The 22,564-nt window shown below is 39.9% G+C and overlaps 1 protein-coding gene across 1 annotated transcript in view; it reads left to right on the top strand.

Annotated features, from left to right (window-relative positions):
- Ophn1 (oligophrenin 1) overlaps positions 1 to 22,551 on the top strand; it is a 417,268-nt gene extending 394,717 nt beyond the window's left edge. Inside the window, exons 21-25 of the mRNA XM_008844367.3 lie at positions 1,586 to 1,909; positions 15,007 to 15,172; positions 16,192 to 16,242; positions 20,527 to 20,568; positions 21,766 to 22,551. Of these exons, the coding sequence (XP_008842589.1) occupies positions 1,586 to 1,909; positions 15,007 to 15,172; positions 16,192 to 16,242; positions 20,527 to 20,560 (575 nt within the window). The 3' untranslated portion in view covers positions 20,561 to 20,568; positions 21,766 to 22,551. The remainder of the gene's footprint in view (positions 1 to 1,585; positions 1,910 to 15,006; positions 15,173 to 16,191; positions 16,243 to 20,526; positions 20,569 to 21,765) is intronic.
- Positions 22,552 to 22,564: the final 13 nt, after the last annotated feature.

The raw sequence follows: 22,564 nt of genomic DNA, 5'->3' as shown, positions 1-22,564 counted from the left end.
CAAACATCTGAGCTATTCTTTGTCTGAATAACTTTGATTCATCTATACCTTCTACCCATTCCCCAACCAGGTTTCAGCAAGTAGCTCTAAATGATGGACTCTTAAAAGTAAAACCATAATTATAGTAATAATTCAGACAGTGATCAAATTCTCCCATTATTTTGTTTAAAAAATACCATTGGGTCCAAATAAGGTCTGTGTGTTACAGTTGGTTGATACATGTTTCACATCTCATCCAGCAGGACAGAACCTATATTCTTTTTTTTAATATTTTATTTATTATTTTTAATTTTATGTGTATGAGTGTATTGCCTGCGTGTATGTGAGTGCATCCGGGTCGTATAATGCCACAGAGGTCAGAAGAGGGCTTCGGATTCCCCTGGGACTGGAGTTAAGTACAGTTCGTAGCCACCATGTGGGTCCTGGGAATTGAACTTGGGTCCTTTGGAAGAGCAGTTGGTGCTCTTAACTGCTGAGCCATCTCTCCAGCCCCAGAACCTATATTCTTAACTACCAAATTCTAATCTAGCATTATTTGCATGTTTATTTTTATTATCTCTTTTTGTGGTCCTGGAGATGGAACCCAAGGCCTCATATATTCTGTGTATATGCTATATGACTGAACTATATCTCCAGCCCCAAGTTTCCTACTATTAAGGAAGATGACAATTTCCATGCAAGTAGTTATTGTTAATCCTGGGTATTTATTGACTATTTCTGGGGACTCAATTTAAAATTAGGTTTCAAATTTGAATTGCATATTTGTAGTCTGATTTTTCTAGGAAAAATTTTCTGTACATTTTCATGGTTTCAGAAGCTTTAAGTAAGATTAAGAATTACTGAAAGTGTGTTCAAATGGCCAAAAGAAATTATAGAGCATAAAGGCTAGGAGAAGCATGTAAAGTGGTACCTTTATATGGATGGAGAGGGTTTATTAACTTGAAATTTGAGAAGCTTAAAAAATTGCTTTGAAGAGGTAACCCTAAAATCTTTTAAGGATTAGATACAAGCTCCCAAATACTTTTGACATTTTGACATTTTTGGCCTTTGGAACAGAGTGTGTTGCTGACAGGCCCAAGGACATTTTGACGTTTAGCCCAGATATTGGAGGGGAGGGAATGGGCATGGATTTGATCAAAACGCCTTATATTCATGTATGAAATTCTCAATGAAGTATTTGTAAAAGTTTTTAAAAAATTAAAAAATTGCTTTGGAGAGAAATATTTGAGAAGTAGCAGATGAATTTATTTAAGAAGAATAAATTATATAATTGATTGGCGAGTGTAAGTTTTTTAAAAATTGCCTATCTCATTGAATAAAACAGCTTTATTCCTGTGGTTTACTGAATTGTGGTGGCAAAAGTCATATGAAAATGTTGAATTGACTCCTTATTTGAGTGAGACCTGTGACTCCACATGAATTGGAGAGGATGGAGACTGTTCTCATGGAAAATAGTCACTCTGTGTTATAATTATAACAATTTTGAAAAAGTGCACGAATTTAAAAAAATTAATATGTATGCATCAAATCTAGGTGGTTTTGACAGTCATCATTAATCTTCCCTCTTTGCTCCAACTTTTCCCAGATGAAATTCAGCATCAAACTCCCAATGGTACTATCACAAGCAGCCTGGATCCCCCCAAGCTACCACAATACCTCAAATTACCCATGCAGAGAAGTGGGGAAGCTGACCCTGGAAGGAAATCCCCAAGCAGGCTTGTTTCTGACTGCCAGTTGGAACCCTGCCCTGAGGTGGACGTTGGAAAGTTGGTGTCTAGATTGCAGGATGGAGGGACCAAGGCCACTCCAAAGGCCACCAATGGACCTGTACCAGTCTCTGGACCCACAAAGACCCCCTCTTTCCATATAAAGAGACCAGCTCCCCGGCCTGTGGCTCACCACAAGGAAGGTAAGGTTTTTTATTCTTATGGGAGCCGGAATTTTACCCAACTACTTAACCTTAAAATCTTCAGGGATTGGAGATGTCTTCCTTCTTCCCTTCCTTTTTCCTCCCATCCCTTCCTTTCTTCCCCTTCCATTCTTTTCTTCTTTTTAATTTTAATTTGTAAAATTAGGTTACGAAGTAATAAGCTTCTATATGGGGTTTTGATACATATTTCATTTAGTTCATTCTTCTTCCCCCATTCTTCTCCATCATCTCCCTGAATACCTGTGATGGTTTGAATGAGAATACCCCCCCCCATAGGCTCCAGATAGTTGGACATTCTGTCCCCAGACGGTGGCACTGTTTTGCGAGGTTTTAGAAGGTATGGCTATCCTGGAGGAAGCACGTCACTGGGGGTGGGCTTAGATAGTTCTTAAGCCTTGCCAGATCTCCAGTTGCTCTCTTGCTTGCTGTGCCTGTGTGATGTGAGAGCTTAGCTTTTGCTGCTCCTGCTCCAGCCACCTCCAGCCACCATGCCTACCTGCCATGATGGACTGTAATTCCCCTGGAACTGTAAGCTCAAATAAACTCTTCCTTCTATAGATTGCTTTGGTCAGTGTTTCTATCACAGCAACAGAAAAGTGACTAATACAGTAATTGGTACCAGAGAGTGGGCTGTTGACTGTGAAGAACTTGACAATGTGACGTTTTGGAGGGATGTGGAAGACTTTGGAAGTTTGGGCCAGAAAAGCAGTTGATTGCTGTAAGTGGAGCTTAACAGGCCATTCTAGTAAATGCCTGGAAGAAAGCAGAGCTGAGAACAATATAGTTCCAGAGGGAAATAAGGACTTTAGCAGCAATTGGGATATTTTGGCAAAGTCTGGCTGGAGTCTGCCCTAGACCAAAAAGCTTGCCTGAGGCTAAGTTGAAAAGTAATGGACTAATTTCTTTGACAGAAGAAATTTCAAGACAGCCTAATGTAGAAATGGTGGCATGGCTATTAATGGTGAATATTATGCAGATCTACAGTGAAGGAGAGCAAATGGGGCAGAAAGGAATACAGTTTGGAATAAAAAAGAACACTAGGAAGATAAATGTTGGAGCCCTGTCATGTGATGGAGAGGATCCCATTGATAAGGAGATTAAAGTGATTAAGGAGGGGCCTAGAGATTCAGACTTAAACAGTGGAGAGAGTGCCTCCAGGTCAAGACCACACTCAGTTAAGCCTCCAGCTTGTGAAAGGAAAATGCTGCAGGGACCATGGAAGAGAAAAGTTTCTAAAATGAATAAAGCAGGCTGGAGTCCACCCCAAACTTTCAGTCAAACTTGGCAGTGTCATTCACCCGGTGCTGGCTTTAGAGACATGAAAGATGGAAGAGTGAAGGGGTCATTAATTCTTCCTCTGAGGTTTCAGACAACCTCGGAGGCCAGGCCGTATGAAGCAGGGATTCCCCTGCCTAGATAAGGCCCTGATAGGCCATTGCGTGAAGCTGTGAAGGTGAAGCCTGGTTGGCAATGGAGACCCCAAGAAGTCCCTGATGTCAGCGCTGTGAGGTATCTGACAAGAAGACCTGCATACAGGGAGTGGTACCAGCACAAGAGAGAGATGTGTGTTGCATGCAGCAAAGCTAGAGAGGCTGAGCCATCTAAGCCCTTTGGAAGTAAAGTCCCAGAAGTTGGACATGGAGCTACTGGATTTGGTGTTTGCCCTGCTGATTTTTGGTCTTGTTTTGGTCCAGTATTTCCTTACCATGCCTCCATGCCTCCCTTTTGGAATGGTAATGTGTATTTCGATTCCACTGTATGTTGGGAGTATGTAATTTGTCTTTTGATTTTATAGAGGCTTACAGTTAAGATATTTACCTGCATCTCAGAAGAGACTGTGGACTTTTGAATAGTACTGAGACTGATAATGACTATGGGGACTTTTAAGGTTGAACTAAATGCATTTTGCATTTTATATGGTCATGAGCCTATGGGAGCCAGGGGGTGGAATGTGATGGTTTGAATGAGAATGTCCCCCATAGGCTCCAGATATTTGGACATTTTGTGTCCACATAGTGATGCTGTTTGGGGAGGTTTTAGAAGGTATGGCTATCCTGGAGGAAGCATGTCACTGGGGGTGGGCTTAGAGAGTTCTTAAGCCTTGCCAGGTCTCCATTTGCTCTCTTGCTTCCTGTGCCTGTGTGATGTGAGAGCTTAGCTTCTGCTGCTCCTGCTCCAGCCACCTCCAGCCACCATGTCTCCCTGCCATGACGGACTGTAATTCCCCTGGAACCATAAGCTCAATTAAACTCTTCCTTCTATAGATTGCTTTGGTCAGTGTTTCTATCACAGCAACAGAAAAATGACTAATACAACCCCCTTCTCTCCTATACATTTTTAAAATAAAAATTAACAAATATTTTAAATAATTACAGCTTTATACCATACATAGTTACAGAAATACCTCACTACAGAAAACCCATACCTGAGTGCCTCACCCCAGCTGGAAAGCCCTGTGCAGCTGTTCCTCATGTTGGCACCAGTAGGGGCCAGTGCCTCAGTTTCCACCCAGGTCCTAGGCATGGCCATCACATTGTCTTTAATATTCCCCCTTCCATTTTATTTTCTTCCTGACCCCATCCCTTTAGAGCCCCATTTTCCAGTCACATAGGCCCCTTTCTAGTTTCCTGGTCTTTATCCATATTCACTGCCACCTGGATAGGCATATTTATAGTTAGAGGCTAAGATATGCATGTATGAGAGAGACTACTGTGTTTGTCTTTGTATCCCTAGGCTATCTTGCTTAAAATGATATTTTACAGTTCTATTTTTCCTGCAAATTTCATAATTTCATTTTGTTTATGACAGTAGAATTCCACTTTTTAAAGGTACCACATTTGGATTATACATTCATTTGTTGAGGGACATCCAGGCAGATTCCATTTCCTTGCTACTGTGAATAGAGCTACAGTCAAGACTGATGTGAAGTGTATTTGTGGCCGGAAAAAGAGTTCTTTGCGTTAATACTCAGGAGTGATATAGATGGTATATTAGGGTTCTCTAAAGAAAGAGAGCCAGTAGAATGAGCATATAGATATATAGATAGATATAGATTAGATATAGATATAGATAGATAGATAGATAGATATAGATATAGATAGATATAGATAGATAGATATAGATATAGATATAGATATAGATATAGATATAGATATAGATTTGTTGGATTAGCTCACAGGATAGAGTCCAAGTAGTCCAACAATGGCTGCACCACACTGGAGAGGCTGAGAATCCATAGTCTCTCAGTCCACGAGGCTGGGTGTCTCAGTAGTTCCAATCTGGTGCTGAAGGTCTGATGAATTCCAAAACAGCAGCTAGTCTTCAGTCTACAGCAGTAAGATGAACTCACCAGCGAGAGAGAAGGCAAGTGGCAAAAAGCAAGCACTCTCTTCTGCCATGGCCTTTTATACAGCTGCCATCAGAAGGTAACACCCACATTTAGGGTGTGTCTTCCAGCTTCAGTTGATCCAATCAAGAAGATCTCTCTCATTTCAGTTAATCTCAGATCCAGTCAAGTTGACACCTAGGATTAGCCATCGCCAAGTCCACCCCTTGTCAACTTGACACCCAAATTTTCAAATGAAAACAATGGTGAGGTCATAATTTCCCCTAACATGATGTGACTACCTCATCATACAATGACCAATGCATTACATATCTTAGAATAAGTGATAAGGTCTTTGAGGAATGCTTAGTCCTTTAGTATCTCATAACGTATATGATTATATAGGTTCACAGCACTTAACCACTTAACACATCTCAATTACACATTCAAAAAAGAAGAACACAAGTATCTGCTTAACATACGTGTATATATGCACAAGTCTGTTCTGAACCAAATAAGCCTATTCTTAACCAAATAGGACAAAAATACTGATGTCAATTACAATCCATGTTTCTACAACTGGTCACGTGGCCTAAATTGGTATTTGTTAACTACCTTCCTCTATGACCCATTCTGTATTTCCTCTACCATCAGCAAGCACCTCTGTAGGTCTTGGCTCTTTCCCTGGATGAGTGACCCATACTTTCATCCCTGAAGGGTCTGGGCCATTTGTTGTCCTGTCTGGATTGGGTTGTTGCAGTTTCCTATTGACTTTAATCACAGGACATGGTAACACCAAAAGTCATCCTAAGGAATTGCCTGCCTTCCAGATACAATCTTCATTACCTCCATTGTGGAGATCCAGTCCATTTCCACCAAAAGTCGCCCTAAGGAATCTCCTGCCTTCCAGATATAATCTTCATTGTGGAGAACAAGTCCATTTTTCCCCTGGTAGTCTGGATCAATCACCCCTCCTAATACTGTTATTCCTTTCTTAGCCTGCTGACTTAAGGGCATCAGAAGCCCAAAGTGGCCAAGGGGAGGTCTTAGCTTCCAGTTCAACGCAACGTTTGTTGTCTCTCCTGGCAGAAGCACTCCCTCCTCTGGAACCAAAATTTCTAAGCCAGTAGAGCTCAAAGTTGAGTACAGGAAGCAAACATTTTCCTAGTGGGTCACTAGGAGTGCTAGTGGGTGGAATCATTCCACTTCCACCCCTTGATTCCTGAACCTTTGAATCATGGCTATAGGAGAAACAGTTCCATATATGAGACTCTGATTCAAAGCATGTACTGCCTTCTGGAGGAGATGGGTAAAATGGAGGTTTTAATGTTTTTTTTTAAGAGTTTCTGCACTGATTTCCATAGTGGCTTCATGAGCTTATGCTCCCACCAACAGTTAATAATTGTTGTTCTTTCCCTGCAACCTCATCAGCATTTGTGTTACTTGTTTTCTCAATAGTGGCCATTCTCACTGTGGTGAGATAGAATCTCAAAGGAGTTTTATTTTGCATTTCTCTGATTACTAGAGATAGTAAACATATTTTAAAGATATTTATTGACCATTTGTAACTCTTTTTTTGAAAAATGCCTGTTCAACTCAATAGTTATGTGATTAGTAGCTTTGTCTCACTGTTTAATATTTACAGTTTGTTTTAATATATTCTAGATACTCACCAATTGTCTGTTGTGTAGCTGACAAAGATTTTTTTCTCATTATGTAGGCTGTTTATTCGTTGATATTTTCTTTTGCTGTGCAGAATCTTTTTAATTTCATATGGTCTCATTTGTCAACTCTTGGGCTGCTCCCTGTGCTTTAAGGGCTCTTTTCAGAAATTTGTTGTATGTAACTATGTCCTCAAGTATTTCCCCCATGGTTCAGTATTTTTCACTTTAAAATTAAGTTTCTTAGCTTCTAGTTCAACAAAATGTTTGTTGTCTCTCCTGGCAGAAGCACTTCCTCCTCTGTAACCAAAACATCCAAGCGCTATAGGAGAAACAGTTCCATATATGAGACTCTGATTCAAAGCATGTACTGCCTTCTGGAGGAGATGGGTAAAATGGAGGTTTTAATGTTTTTTTTTAAGAGTTTCTGCACTGATTTCCATAGTGGCTTCATGAGCTTATGCTCCCACCAACAGTTAATAATTGTTGTTCTTTCCCTGCAACCTCATCAGCATTTGTGTTACTTGTTTTCTCAATAGTGGCCATTCTCACTGTGGTGAGATAGAATCTCAAAGGAGTTTTATTTTGCATTTCTCTGATTACTAGAGATAGTAAACATATTTTAAAGATATTTATTGACCATTTGTAACTCTTTTTTTGAAAAATGCCTGTTCAACTCAATAGTTATGTGATTAGTAGCTTTGTCTCACTGTTTAATATTTACAGTTTGTTTTAATATATTCTAGATACTCACCAATTGTCTGTTGTGTAGCTGACAAAGATTTTTTTCTCATTATGTAGGCTGTTTATTCGTTGATATTTTCTTTTGCTGTGCAGAATCTTTTTAATTTCATATGGTCTCATTTGTCAACTCTTGGGCTGCTCCCTGTGCTTTAAGGGCTCTTTTCAGAAATTTGTTGTATGACACTATGTCCTCAAGTATTTCCCCCATGGTTCAGTATTTTTCACTTTAAAATTAAGTTCTCTGATCCATTTTGAATACTGTATTTTGTGTGTGTGTGTGTGTGTGTGTGCGCGCACACACACACACATGCACACATGCATTCATGCACATCTACCCAGCATAGTGTGAGAGATCTGAATCAAATTTCATTCTTCTGCAGGTGTATATCAAGTTTTGCCAGTGCTGTTGGTTGAAAAGGCTGCGTTTTGGACAGCTGTGCGGGGTTATCTCTGGGTCTTCTATTATGTTTCATTGGTCTACATGTCTGTTTTTGTCACAGTAGCATGCTGTGTTTATCACTATGGCTCTATAATATAGTTTGAGGTCAGGAAATTTGATGTCAGTGGGCCTGTTCTTTCTGCTTAGAATTGATTTTTCAATCTATGGTGTTTTGAGTTTCCATATGAAGTTTAGAATTGTTTTTCTTTCTCTGCAAACAATGATTTTCACTCTGTAGTATATGGTAGTCTTGTATATTGGGTCCTTCTGCCTCAGCCTCCTGAAAACTGGAATATCTCTGACCTTATTTTCCTGTTTACCAACACACAGTGCTAGACCACAGGTAAGAAAAATGAAGTATTGAGTGGGGAACACAAAAACAGGATAGTACTGAAATGGCAGAAATGAAGTTAGTGTGCAATATGTGTGCCATAAAGCCATCTACCCTTGCTGGAATAGAATTACAGCTTTCTTTCTATAGAAAATGAGAGAGAGAAGGAGGGAGAAGGAAGGAGGGAAACAGGAGGGCAGAGGGAGAGAGAGAGAGAATTAAGTTAGATGAGGTCTACACAGTAGAGGCTTAAGAAGTAGCAGACCAACAAGATGCAGATGTTTGCTCTTCTGCGGTTGAGAGCATCATGGAAGACTCAAACCTGATATGCAGATAGAAGAAAATAGCTCAGAAGTACATTTTCTATCTTCAACCTGTCTATAACTGTGGCAAACATCCAGAAAGAAAGAAGCATTGCTGAGGGAAGGGACAAGAAAAGAGCCTTAGCTCTTCTTCTTGGTCTAACTCAAGTCCCATTTAGTCGATAGAGCCTTCTGAAATCCTGCTCCAGGGGACTCTGTGTCACCTCACATCTTTGAGCACCAAACTTTGGCCATTCTGTGTGAATGCTGAGTTCCAGTATTCTCATTTACTTCCCATGTCTATGATTTCTCATCCCAATTCAGTTTTAAGATCACAGAGGGAGGGGGAGTCTGTCAGATGATTTGTATGAATTCCTTTTGGGGCACAAATGACCTCACGAAACTCTCAGTATATTGGGTATTTCATTTTAAGTTTCAGAATGGCTCTGCAGCTTGTGGGCATCATGTTCTATGTGTCATACACATCCCAATTGGAGACCTAAAAAGGGAAAGCTTTCTTCATTGTCTTTCTAAAAAAGTAAACTGCATTTTTCTTTACTCAATAAATATTGTTGAATATCTGCTGGTTACATGCAGAGCAATTTATTCCCATCTCTGGGGAATACAGAGATGAATCCCACCTGGATCTTGATCTCCAGTTGTTCCCATTCTAATAGAGAAACAGCCCTGAAAACAATGAGCCAAAATACAAGATTCAAAGTACGAGACAATCTGTGCCTTAAGAGCTACAGAAAGGAACTTGGAGCATCTTAAGCTTCCTAAGAGATATGGCACTTAAGCTGATGCAAATTTGGGCATTGGGAATAGGATAAAGAGCGTCTTGGAAAGATGATTAATTGTAAGACATGCACATGGAACAATAAATAATAATGTTTGTTGGTATAGAATATATGAAGAAGGCTGGTGAAAAATTAGATCAGAAAGGACAGCTGAAGCCAAATGGAAGAGGGTAGTGAATGCCAGGTTAAACATTTTGGATGTTTTCTTCAGGCAAAAGGGAGCCATGCAAGCTAAATCTATATTTGAGGGTGAAATGAAAGGGGAAGAGGGGGAGGGGGAGGGAGAGAAAGATAAAGAAGTTGGGGCTTCGAGAATATTCCAAAAGCAGAATACAAAAGCCAAGCGAGAAAGAAGTTTATAGATTGATACCATAGACTGATTCATCTGTACTGACAGAGAAATGATCTGTTGAGTTACACAAGTTCATTTAAGTGTTAAGATTAGAATCCAGGTTTTTTGACTCCTCGTTATATGACTCTTCTCTCCATGCCTTGCCAGTTTGACATTGTGGCTTAACTGTGACTGAGACAAATTAGAGGCAAAAAAGAACAACACCAGGATCTTTCAGCCAAGAAAACTCTTTGCTACTACTTCAAAGCTTGAGTTGTAATGAGTCATCAAGTTGGAGTTGCATATAAAGGGCCCACACAGAGAAACAGTTAATAGTGCTTGTGTTCCAGGCCCTAGGTTGATGTCCATCTGAATGTGGCTGTAAAGGGAATGAATGTGCTTTTTACTTGGAAAATGATATCTGGTGTACTCATCAAGAAATGGGACCCTGGTTGGGCATGACTTCAGGTAGAAATATTTTCTGGCTCTGAAGGTGCGTTTTCTCCTTCCTGCTCAATTCTCCTCTCCAGTAACTAGTAGAAATTGTATAACACTGTCATCTTTGGTCATGTGTGAGCTGCTGTGAGGAAGCAGTCTTGTGTGGCTTATGGTTCAGAAAAAACATAGACCTATTGATGATAAATCTTGAAGTTACTTCCCATCTTGGAGTACCTACCTCACCTGTGTAAAAGGTATACCATTTTCTACAGAATTATTGTTAATCTTGGTTACAAGAAATGTAACAAAACACTAAGTACAGTGTGATAATACTTGAAACAGAACAGATGTTCACTAAAAATGTAGCTAGAGTTAGAGCTGTAGTTCAGTGGTGGAGAACTTGCCTAGCAGGTATAAGACTCTGGGTTCAGTCCTTAGTACTACAAAATCAATAAGTAAAAATAAATAGTAGCTATCTTTTACTGATGTTATTTCTTTACCGTTATCATTATTATCATTTGAAATTTTATATACTAATACTAAAAACAGCACAGCAGACATGGAAATGAGTCAATATGCAAACAGGAGATAAGAATTTTATTCATTACTCTATCACAATCTAACCATAGGTAGTGGGTAAGTGGATTCACCTTTTTGAACCTAAGTTTCATTCTCTGTAAAATAGAAATTGTGTGAACTTTCTATTCTTCTCTGCCAAGCTTACGATGGATATCATCTGGGAGAATACTTTGAACAGTATAAAGTTGGTTAGAAAAAAATGATTACTGTTAACTTTGATTTTTTTCTGATGCAATTCTATATAACCAACTTGTTGCTGAGGGTCATGACATGTGCAGAAATGTAAGATAGAGCTTAAATGTGGAGACAGAAGTTATATATGTATAGGAATGATGTTTCATTCATCACTCCACTGGTAAACTACTCATACTGTACTAGCATCATCTCTTTTCATAGCTAGAATGAATTTTTTAGGTACACTGCAATATATCAACTCTTGATAAATATTTAAATGAATAGAAATTCTACATATCTACTAATCTGCTAGAGGGGTGAGATTTGAGTTGACTCTTTTTTTGAACTAAAGATTTTATTAATTCTTTGAGAATTTCATGCAATGTTTATCATATTCACTCCCTACTCCTCCCCCTAACTCTTTCCATATCCTCCCCCCATCCAACTTATATTTCTTTTTTATATAATGTGTTAACTTCAATTTGTGTTGCCTATATACTCATGAGTGTAGGGCCATACCCTAGAGCATAGTTGAAAAATCAGGGGCCATATCCTTTAAAATAACCTGATTCTTCCTTCCTTAGAAGCCATCAATAGTCAATAGTTCCTCAGCTAAAGTTGGGAATGGGGGTGGGAGACTCATGAGCCCCTCCCCCCTGCATGGCAGAATGTTGACTGACTTAATCTTGTGCACATCTTGAACAGGCAGTCACAACTGTTGTAAGTTTATGGAAGCAACATTCCTGTCATGACCTGCCTGACCTTTTGTTCTTATAATCTTTCTATCCTTTCTTCTGCAATGGTCCCTGAACCTTGGTGGGAGGGGGTATAATACAGATGCCCCATTATGGCTGAGTACTACACAAACACTTATTCTCTGCACTTTGACCAGTTAAGAGTTTCTATGTTAACTGCTGTCTGCTGTATGAAGAAATTTACCTAATGAGGTCTGAGAGCTGCACACATCTATAAGTGTACACATGGATATAGAGGTACGAATTTAGAGCGCAGTTTTACTGTATTCCCATTTAGCAAAATAATAGTAGTAAGTTCACTCTTGGAGCCCATGACCTCCTCAACCATGGGTTCTTGGTCAGATTTACAGTACTGGGCATGTGTTTCTTCCTGTGGAGTAGAACATCAATCCAATCAGAAAGCAGTTGGTTGCCTTCATAACATTCATGCCACTATTCTAACAATGAGCATTTATTGCCACCCTAGTTGTTACTGTATAACTTGTAGGGTTCATGGCTGGGTAAGATTGTTGACAACTTTCCCCATCCCCAACAGCCTGCATAGAACCTTCTGTTACTCTGAAAGACAGCCAGAAGGGAGGAAGCTTCAAGATCAGTACCAACTTGATTTTTTTTTCATGTCCTATGACATGAAAAAGTGCGTGGTGTCTTTAGAAGTAGGGTCTTACAGTCAAGTTCTGGTGGGCAACCAAGAGCAATGACAATAGTCTGTATTGCTCTGTGGGTCTTTGGCACAGCCCTGACCAACGACTCAAGGGGAGGTATCCCACACCTGGCACTGGGCTTTTTATTTGGCAACTTACAGCTTCTGAGAGATGCATTATCCCCTGTGTAGGGTAACTCCATTTAAACTCTTATATACGTAGGAAGATTATAAAATATGTTTCCAGATGGCTTCTTCCAAACATCCTCGTGTTGGCTATCCTTCTCCCTACCTCTTCTTAAATGATGGATGTAGTGCAGATGATGTGAAATAAGGGGCCCATCGAAGGAAAGAAACTGAACGGTCTAAGACTTTCCCCTGCTTAGTGCTTACAGTTAGTCACTGTCTGTAGATCATCTAGCTTAATTTTTATAATCATCTTGTGAAAAAGTGTTATTACATAGCCATTTTCCAGATGATAAAATGATAGTCACTAAGGTGAACTCACTGTCCGAGTTCCCACAGCTTGGAAGCAGAATAAGGCCCCAAAGCTAGGTCTGCACAATTATAGATCCTGTACTTTCTCCTATAGCATTCTATCTAACATAAAAGTAAGACTCAAAGGTTTATTTTTATAGGGTGGGGAGGAGACCTGTTTGATAAAGCAGACCTGATAGATAAAGTCTAAGCTTAGTCATGGAATAGTGATTTTGTACCAGCTTATGGAGGGTCTTGAACTTATATTAAGAAGTTTGATTTTTATCCTATGCATTTTAGAACTACTGGCAAGGTCTTGAAGAAAAGAAGAAAGCAGTTTTCAACTTAAGTAAATCCTATAGAAGTATTATATGGATTCAATGTAATTTTTTACTTTTACCTTAACTAACTTGTAGAAAAAATGAATATCAGGGTCTACTAACAACCATTAAGCAGATATCAAGATCTACTAATGACAGAATGCATAAAATCCTGTGAGTGGGCTATGGGGGGGGTGCAGATAGGGAAGGGATCTAAATATGATTAAGACCCGTTATATGAAATGAACAAAAATTCAATAAAAATATACATTTAAAAAAGATCTACTAATGAACTTGTATGGTTACACATGTCTTTTTCAATATTGTCCTCATTGGACTGTGAATGCTTTTTGTGGGCTTTTTGCTCTTATTTTTGCTTTCATTTGTAGAGATAGAGTTTCACTCTGTACGCTAGGCTGACCTATAGCTTACTATATAGCCCAAGGTGGCTTTGAATTGGTAGAAATCCTCCTGCCTTAGCCTGCCAAGTGCTGGGATTACAGATGTGAGCTACTATGACTGACTTTTTTTTCACTTGATATTGCTTCATAAACATTCTTGACCTTGTCCAGATTCTTGTCTGTTTATATGTATTATATATTGGTTAATTGCTTGTAGGAATTAAGTTGCTTGCTTAGCTCTTATGGTTGAGTCTGACATTTTTGCTATTAAGGTATGTGTTTTTGTGCCAATTGTTTTTTTTCTTATTTTTCCTCTTGGATGAATTTCTTACAGCTTTTCTTCAAAGTGGAATTACTAGATAAACAAGTATGAGTTATCGCCTATATGTGAGTTTCTATTTCATACAGATTATTCTAGAATGCTTGATGGGCATCTAGATAGGATAAGTCTAGTTTACAGTGCCACTAGCAGTGTATGATTATATCTATTCTACCATAATCACGCCAGAACCATTTCATAAAATCTATTGATTTGAGTAACCTGGAAGCTGGCAATATGAAAGTAGGGAGGTGGGTTAGGAGAGTGTTTGAATGCTGGAAAGGACCTGGTTTTATTTATTTATTTATTTTTTAAGATGGGTTCTCCTGATAGCCTCAGCTAGTCTGAAATTCACAATGTAGACTAGGCTAGTCTCGATCTCACAGAGATTTGCCTGCCTCTGCCTTCTGAGTGCTGGTATTTAAGGTGTGTTTTTAAAAAAGATTTATTTTTAATTATGTATATGGGGTACATGTACATGAGTGCAAGTGACTGTGGAAGCCAGATGATGGCATCAGATCCCTTGGAGCTAGAGTTACAGGTGGCTGTGAGCCTCCTGCCATGGGTGCTGGGAACTGAACTTGGATCCTCTGTGAGATCAACAAGCACTCTTGAACTCTAAGCCATCTCTTCAGCCTCAGGACCTGGATTTTAGTGGTGATCAATTTATCAAATTCAAATTCATCATCAAACATTTGCCAAGTACCTACTGTGGGTCTAGCAGTGTACTAAATATGCTAGTACCTAACTTAATCCTCTCAGTTTCTATAAGGTAATACGTTACTTCTTTGACTTTATAAAGTGGAATAAACATGCATTTAGGAAATTATATGGCAAACTTAAGGTTCTACAGCCAAGGTTTAAATGTAGGTTTTCTAAAGGACAGCTGCCAGAAGAATTATAAAACCAACAGAAGAAACTTTTGGTGGCTAAGAAGAAATGGGGACTAAAGAACATGGCTCAGTCAACCCCAACTTGGGTGCTTACTCATGAATAGTGTTCTATTTGGCTATTTAAGTCCCTGTTTTCTCTTCCAGGAGATGCTGACAGTTTCAGCAAAGTGCGGCCTCCAGGAGAAAAACAAACAATCATCCGTCCCCCAGTAAGGCCCCCTGACCCTCCCTGCCGGGCAGCTACTCCACAAAAGCCAGAACCAAAGCCAGATGTTGTAGCTGGCAATGTAGGGGAAATCCCATCATCTGTGTAAGTAGGATTATGCTTCATCTTCACCTAAGGTCTGTGCTAGGCTACTAGGGATGCTTTCAGAATCACTCTAGCTGTTACGTGTGTGCAGCACACAATTCTGGAACATCATTTACTGCATAATTTGGGGAGTATCTTAAGCCAGCCTAGTGTGGAGTGCTCTACTCAACAACCAAAGCTGCACTATTTCCATAAAGATGAAGATATAAAATATGAGTCTGCTATAAAGACCCATTTTTCTTAGCTTCCCTAATCTCTATAATAGAAAAGTCACTTTCTGTTTTTTTTGCTCTAGAACATTTTCCCCTATTTGGTATTACTGATCCTGGTTTTTAAGTAATTTAATAAATACATTTTTCATTGTACTTGTATTTGGGGCTCCTTCTTTCCTTCCTTTTAAAATCTTCCAAAATGACTAAGGTCCTCTAGAGAGCCTTTCCTAGGGCAGGAGCTGAGCTGCTATGCTGTAGGCCTTCTGGCGGCTGGGTGGTAAGCCAAGGAGTCAGGGAAGGAGCAGAACCCAGAAACCAGCCCTTTTTGGCCATAGCTAGCCTAGCTGGCCTCTCCTCCCTCTGCCAGTGACCTGATCCCCTCTCAGCATCTTGCCTGATGATTATCCTACCTCTTGTGCCTCTTATTTTCCGTAAATAAACTGAGAAAGAACAAAGCCTCCACAACTTCAGCTAATTTGCAAAGACAAAATACCTCCAAATTACACTTTGAAACCAAAGATTGGTTTCATTTATTTATTTTTCCTCAGAAGTCTGAGGAACTACAAACTTCAACCATTCTGGGTCAACAGGGAGTGGAGGGTCTCATCTGTAGCCTTGCAGTATATATGGCCTCTGGGTCATTTCACATTCTGATATTTGGGTTTCTCCCAAATGCTTGGACCCGGTAAAAGCAGGGCCTGGCATCGGTGGGCCATCTTGTACAGAGCGTCCCGCCCATTCTATTGACCCTTGGCTCTCACATGTATTCCACGCAATTCATGGGAATTGGTTGACTTATATTTGCAGGGTGGCATCCAGGACCAGGTTCTTTGAAACAGCTTCTCGGAAAACTGGAAGGTAAGAGATACAGGTGACAGAAGAGAAGCAAAATTACATTTGTGAGCAAATGCATCAAAAACATCTCATTAGTTTTGCTATTATTTTCTGTTTTCCTTTTCTTTATAGCTACCCCTCCCTCTCCCTTTCTCTCCCAAGTTTTGTCGATCAACTTTATTTCTCACCCGTCTCTGTCTCTCATTTCTTCTCACTTGTGTCTCTATCGTGCTCTGTTTCTTTCTTTTACTTTTTGTGTTTCTCTGCCTATATTTCTGTTTCTCTTTATGTCAGCCTTCCTATCTTTTTCTTAACTTCTATCTCCCTGTATCTCTTCTCTTTTCTTTTTCATTATTCCACTTCTTTTTCTCTGCTCCTCTTTCTCACAGACAAACCTAGAAACACACATTACCCCCCCCACACACACACAATTATGTTGTTTTGGTTTCCATTGCTGTGATAAAACGCTGACCAAAAGCAAGTTGGGAAAGATAGTTGGGTTTATTTTGTCTTACTCTCCCAAGTGACATTCTATTACTGAGGGAAGCCAAGGGAGGAATTTAAGCAGGGTAGGAACATGGCAGGGAAAGCTGAAACAGACTGTGGAGGAACACTGCTTACTGGCTTGCTCCTCTGGCCTGTGCTCAGCCTGCTTTCTTATACAATACAGGACCACTTGCACAAGGGTGGCACTACCCACAGTGGACTCCCCCCCAATCACTCAACAGTCAAGAAAACGCCTCACATTGGTCCACAGGCCAATCCAATAGAGGAGATTACTCAACTACGTTTCCCTCTTTCCAGTGTGTCGAGTTGACAACTAAAGCTAATCCAGCATAGTGATCTTTTTTGTTGTTATTTTGGTTATTTAGACTCCATAATGTCAAAGGTCAGCTAACAAAGACATGTAGAATATAGAATTCTATTTTCTGTAGCCTCAGAGTAAGTGTGGCTCCTATTTCAAATGTAAACAATTGGCTTAATCAATGATTATCAAACTGGTTATACATCTAAATCTCTTGAAAACTTAAGAGAAAAAACCCAGAGATTCCTGGATTTTACTCTAGACTCACTAAAACAGATCTTTAGAGTAGGGTCTGAGAATGTATTTTCCCATCCTCTCTCCCTCCCTCCCTCCCTCCCTCCTTCTCTCCATGCTCTTTTTTCTCCCTCCCACCCTTCTTTCCATTTGTTTTAAAACCTCTGAAATGGTGGTACAGACTGTTCAAGCCCTGGGCATTTGGGAGCATGTGGACAGGAACACCTGGAGAAATGATTGCTTATTCTTCAGGGTGTTTTCTGTGAGTTTGTTCCATATGGCTAATCAGGGAGTTTTAAATTGTGCTTCCTAACAAATAATAGGAGTGAACTCTTCTATGTGGTCATTTCAAAGCAGAACAATACATCTTTACTAGCAGTTGAGCTGGGATAGGTTTAACATCCTCTTATCAAAACTGTGGGATCCAATTCATCAAGAGGTGATTTTGCACTAGTCAAGTTTCCATAGTACAGCTTGGCATCCACAGGTAGCTCTAGGCTCAGCCAAATTCTATTTAGACAATAACTTATCATTTATTCTACTATAACAGATAAACATGAGATCAAATACCAGATTCCATTTACCAATAACAAAAGGATAAAAGGTTTTGGACCTGGAGGTATAGCTCAATGCTAACGTACTTTCACAGCTTTCTTGAGGCCCTGCGCGCGCGCGTGCAAGAGAGAGAGAGAGAGAGAGAGAGAGAGAGAGAGAGAGAGAGAGAGAGAGAGACTTTTGAGATTCTTAATAAAGTTGTTCTCTATGAGCAGCAGTACTTCCTGGCAATCAGTCATTTCTCCCTCCCTGGGATAAATCATTTGAGAAATAAATACAAAAGAAATTGAATGAAGTAAACTGGAATGAACAGAATAAATCAGGTATGTTTAAAAGAAAGCTTTTTAGAGGAGGCAATATATGAGCTGGGACTTGAAAGATAAACAGAACTGCACTGAAAAAAGTGGGGGATTGATCTGAATCTTTGGATGGTACCAAGGCATCAAGAAGGGAATGTTTAAGAGATGTGAACAAAGTCTAGTATAATCCTTAGGGCAGACAGACTTCCAATAGGAAAGCTGTAGCCAAACTGATGTTGAGAGCATGTAAAGAACTGATAACATTGCCAATGGGCTGGGCTTTGTCAGCCAGTACTCAGAAAAGTTAGACCAACCACAAATCCAGGAGGTCTTAGCCACAGCAAGCACTTCAGACTATACTACTCTATCTGCTCTTTATCCAGGTTTCTAGAACATTCTAGAATTAATCCCATTCTCTGTCTTAACATTCCATCTTGGAAAGAATACAGGTAAGACACCTGCCTTACATTGTTCCATGAGCATCCGTATTGGCTCCCTTCAGGTTCTTCTTACTTAGAAGGCACACAGGAAAACAAAGCCTTCAGCCTTTAATTCACCACTTTCATCCGGCATCCACATGCTGACCACTGAGCAAAATACTTATTCTAGTCATGTGGTGAATCTCTTTTATACCTGGTTGCCAACCTTTTCTTGTTAGAAATGCAGATTCCTGGGATATATTCCGGATATCTGGAATAAGAATCTGCATTTTAGCAAGATCTCCTCAGAGATTCCTATGTGCATTAAAATTTTGAGAAATAATGGATTAGCCTAATTGGATATATTGAGAGTTCATTGCTGCCTGCTTCTTGCATTGCTTTGCTCATGACCACTGAGCAAAATACTTATTCTAGTCATGTGGTGAATCTCTTTTATACCTGGTTGCCAACCTTTTCTCCCATTTCAAATAAAAATGCTGAACTGGCTAACCATTGCCCTGTCCCTTTCAGTACATACTTGGCTGTAGCCTGACAGTTTGATGACATCTGTCCCTCATTCCCTTGCCCTTTTCAACAGTTAAAAATGAAAAACTCAAGGGATAAAAGTAGAGATTTGTCAGGAAAGAAGGGAGAAGAGGACATTTCATGAGGCAGAACAGCTTATACAGTATGGCTTTAGAAATGATTAGTGTCTACATTGTATGGAATGTGGAAATGAAAGGAGGAAAGCATAGGTGAAGGTGAGACCAGGAAAATGAATTGGAGTCAGACTGCAAAGGTCTTGTATGACATATTAAGGTGTTTGCTCTTTGTACCATAGTCCACTGGGGGCAGGTCATGGAAGATGTTTAAGTGGCAGTGCACGTTCTGAGCTGGCTATGTTGTAAAAAGATTACTATAGTGGTAACGACTAAAAGCAAGGAAACAAATAATGCTGGCAAGAGTTGGTGAAAGTCCTGACCTAATGTATTGCTGTGGGAATGGAACTGAAGGGACAGACTTGAGATCAGCTCAATCAGACCCTGTTGACTTTTCAAGTATGGGACATTGTAGAAGTACTGAGAAGGAGAAGTGTAATTTGGGCAATTTCGTAGATGGTACAATAATTAGTCATAAAGGAACAGGTTTTGTGAGAAGTTTTCTGTGCTCAGTTTTAGACATCAAATTTGAAGGCAGTGTGAGACATCCATGTAGAGATGTCTAGTGAGAAACTGCAATTTAGAGTAGTTTTCCGACTGGTGTCTCTATAGATTTGGGAGTAGAATTATTAAGTACAGCCATTGTATTACAGAACTCTACTGTGGAGCATCCAAATATACTGCATTATGATTAGTAACACTTTGGAGGAAAGTCTCCAATATTTGAGGGTAATTGAAACCATGAATGGAGATAAGATAATTTACATAATATGTATAAAACAGTTTCAGCAGATGAGAGAACAGTAGAAGGCTGGGAATATAGCTGTGGAGACCATCTGTTGTGAAGGATGCTCTGATCATATTGAGGGATTTGTTCTCCATGATTGTTTCTTTCCCTCAGTTGTTCCCAGGTAAGACTAATTTAAGACTGATATAAGCACATCAACAGGCTCAGCAGGGATGGTTTTCTCAGCAGGGAGGATTCGTCTTTTACATGGAACTTCAGGCTTCTTGTCCTTCTCACCATGAGTAGTAATTACAGAATGTAAAATGTGGTCTTGGACTAACTTCTCTGTGATAGCCCAGCCTCCGAAAGCCTGGTACTCAAAGATTGTTTTGCCACCTGAAAGGTGGCTTTGTGGCCATGAGATCGGATTCTCTAAACCTCCTCAACTCTATAAGCATGAAGCCAGATGTGAAAAATATCTGGGCAGTATTATATCCTCACAATCAGGTGACTTATTGGCATTAGCCAGAAAGAGTTACTCATCTCTTTGCTTTGCCTTTTCAGTCCTGATTTCAAGGGTTTTATTGAACTATCTTTCTTTTGCCCACAGTTCTCAAGGCAGACTTCCTGGAGATGAGAGTTGAGGCCACAGGTATGTTGTTTCTACCCCTGATTACAAAACCTTGTTCAAATAGGCCTTCTTCAGGAGATTTAGATTTTTGAGGACTAGACTGCCACATAGGTCCAGACGCCGAACTTACGCCTTAGTTTACTACCCTAAAATTACTTATCTTTTAAAGTTATTTCAATTCTGAGGTTTTGTGTGATTTTAAGTCCTTTTCTCCTTTCCTTTTTTTTCTTCCTCAGCCAGATTATTTTCAGAATGCTTGTCAATCAAATTCATTAGGAATCCTAGACAGGGATGCTTTGGACAAGTACATTTCCTCTTTTGAATCTTAATTCCTATTTGTAAAATGAAAAGTTAGAACTTTGTAGCTCTGATATCCTCTGAGTATATAAGGAAGCCAGTGACCGTCCTTTTGGTATCATACGTTAACAGGTACCGAAGTGTCTGTTGAGGGACTTCATTCCAAGTCACTGTTCAGTCCTTTCCATCTGAACTTACATCTTTAGTCCTTTATATTTGTGAAGTATAAAGGACTTTCATATCCATAATCTCATTTAATCCACATCACATGCCAGAAGTAAGAAGGATACTACATGTTCTAACTTAACAAACAGGAACAGAAGTTCAGAGGGAATAAGTGACTTGCTAAGGTCACAGGAGACTCAGGGGTCAGGGAAATGTCTTTCTGTACGTAGGAATTTTAATTGCTTGGTTATCAGATCTTTGGCATGACATGAACCAATATACACATTATTGCGATCCAAGTCTCTAGAGCTTGGCTTGCCATGTGCTCCTTAGCCTTCCTTTTCTTCCTGTCACTGCCAGTCCTCCGTGGTTTAGCGATAGATAAGCTTCTCCTTATCAGCTCTAAAAATGAAGACCTGGTTAAAGGAAGTTTGGCGATATTGTAGGACCGTGAAGGCAGTGGCCATCATGCAAGGGAATGGAGTAGGGCGGCAGTCTCAGAAGTTCTAGTATCAGACTTCTGCTTTCCCCTGTAGATAGATTTTTCAGGGAGTTAGAGGTGAGGTCAAAGGCACAGTCTCCAGCCCTAATTATAGAACTGTCTTAGTCTTGTTTCATTGGATCTGAAGTATAAGGCCCTTTTTCCAGATTAGATACCAGTTATGCAATAAGTACCAAGAGAAGCCCCACTGCTCAATGCCTGTTAAATGCATAACAAGGCTTAGCTAATTCCTTACTTTCTTCTTTCTTTTATAGGTTTTAAAGGCCTTGGCCTTGGGGGACCCTTTCCAGGTCTACTTCAAATTCTTGTGAGCTGAGTCATTCGTACTGAAGGACAGCTCCTTTCTGGTTGTGCACCTTCAGTCTCTGGGAAGCTATAAACTAAGGGGCACATGTCCTAGACATATGTTTATTTCTCCTTTGTATTTTGTCTTCACCCCCTCAGAAGGTCTGTTGTGAGTAGCTCCTAGGACACTGAATGACTGGACTCCCTCAAGCACCAAACTCTACTGAAGTGAAAATACCCGCTGACATGAGTTGAAAAGGGGAACCTAGTTTTTCACTCTTCTCTGAACGTCTTGTTTCCTCAAAGGTCATTGAATTCTGAATGGTTATGACTAAAGATCAATCTTAGGGGTCTTACCTTGATCCAAAGGGTACTTGAGTTGGAGCACTTAGATGGGAGGCAAATAGGGATGTTTGCTGAACATTGGAGAATTCTGTCATGTCTCTTTCTGAAGATATGGACACTGACTCATATCAGGTTGGCATCCTGGCCCCATAATATGTGAGCACCATCCTGTGGGAGCAGACAGCATGGGTGAGTCCCACACAGTGTCCTTCCCCAACATGGACTTAGGAAGATGGCCTTCCTGCTCTTGCCTACAGCCTCTGAGGATAAATCTAACAAGCATGTTTTGCATGTTAAAGCCTAGGCCTATTTGGATTATTGTTCTTCTCATTTCCAAACCTGATAGCTTCCTTTTCATCAATCAACAAACAAAACTAAACAAAACAACAGTTGAAAACATTTCTTTCAAAAGGGTCGAATGTT

The sequence above is a fragment of the Nannospalax galili genome, unplaced genomic scaffold (assembly GCF_000622305.1).
Source record: "Nannospalax galili isolate Female #2095 unplaced genomic scaffold, S.galili_v1.0 scaffold280, whole genome shotgun sequence".
In the NCBI taxonomy this organism is placed as follows: Eukaryota; Metazoa; Chordata; class Mammalia; order Rodentia; family Spalacidae; genus Nannospalax; species Nannospalax galili.
This window is presented reverse-complemented; position numbering and strand designations above follow the sequence as displayed.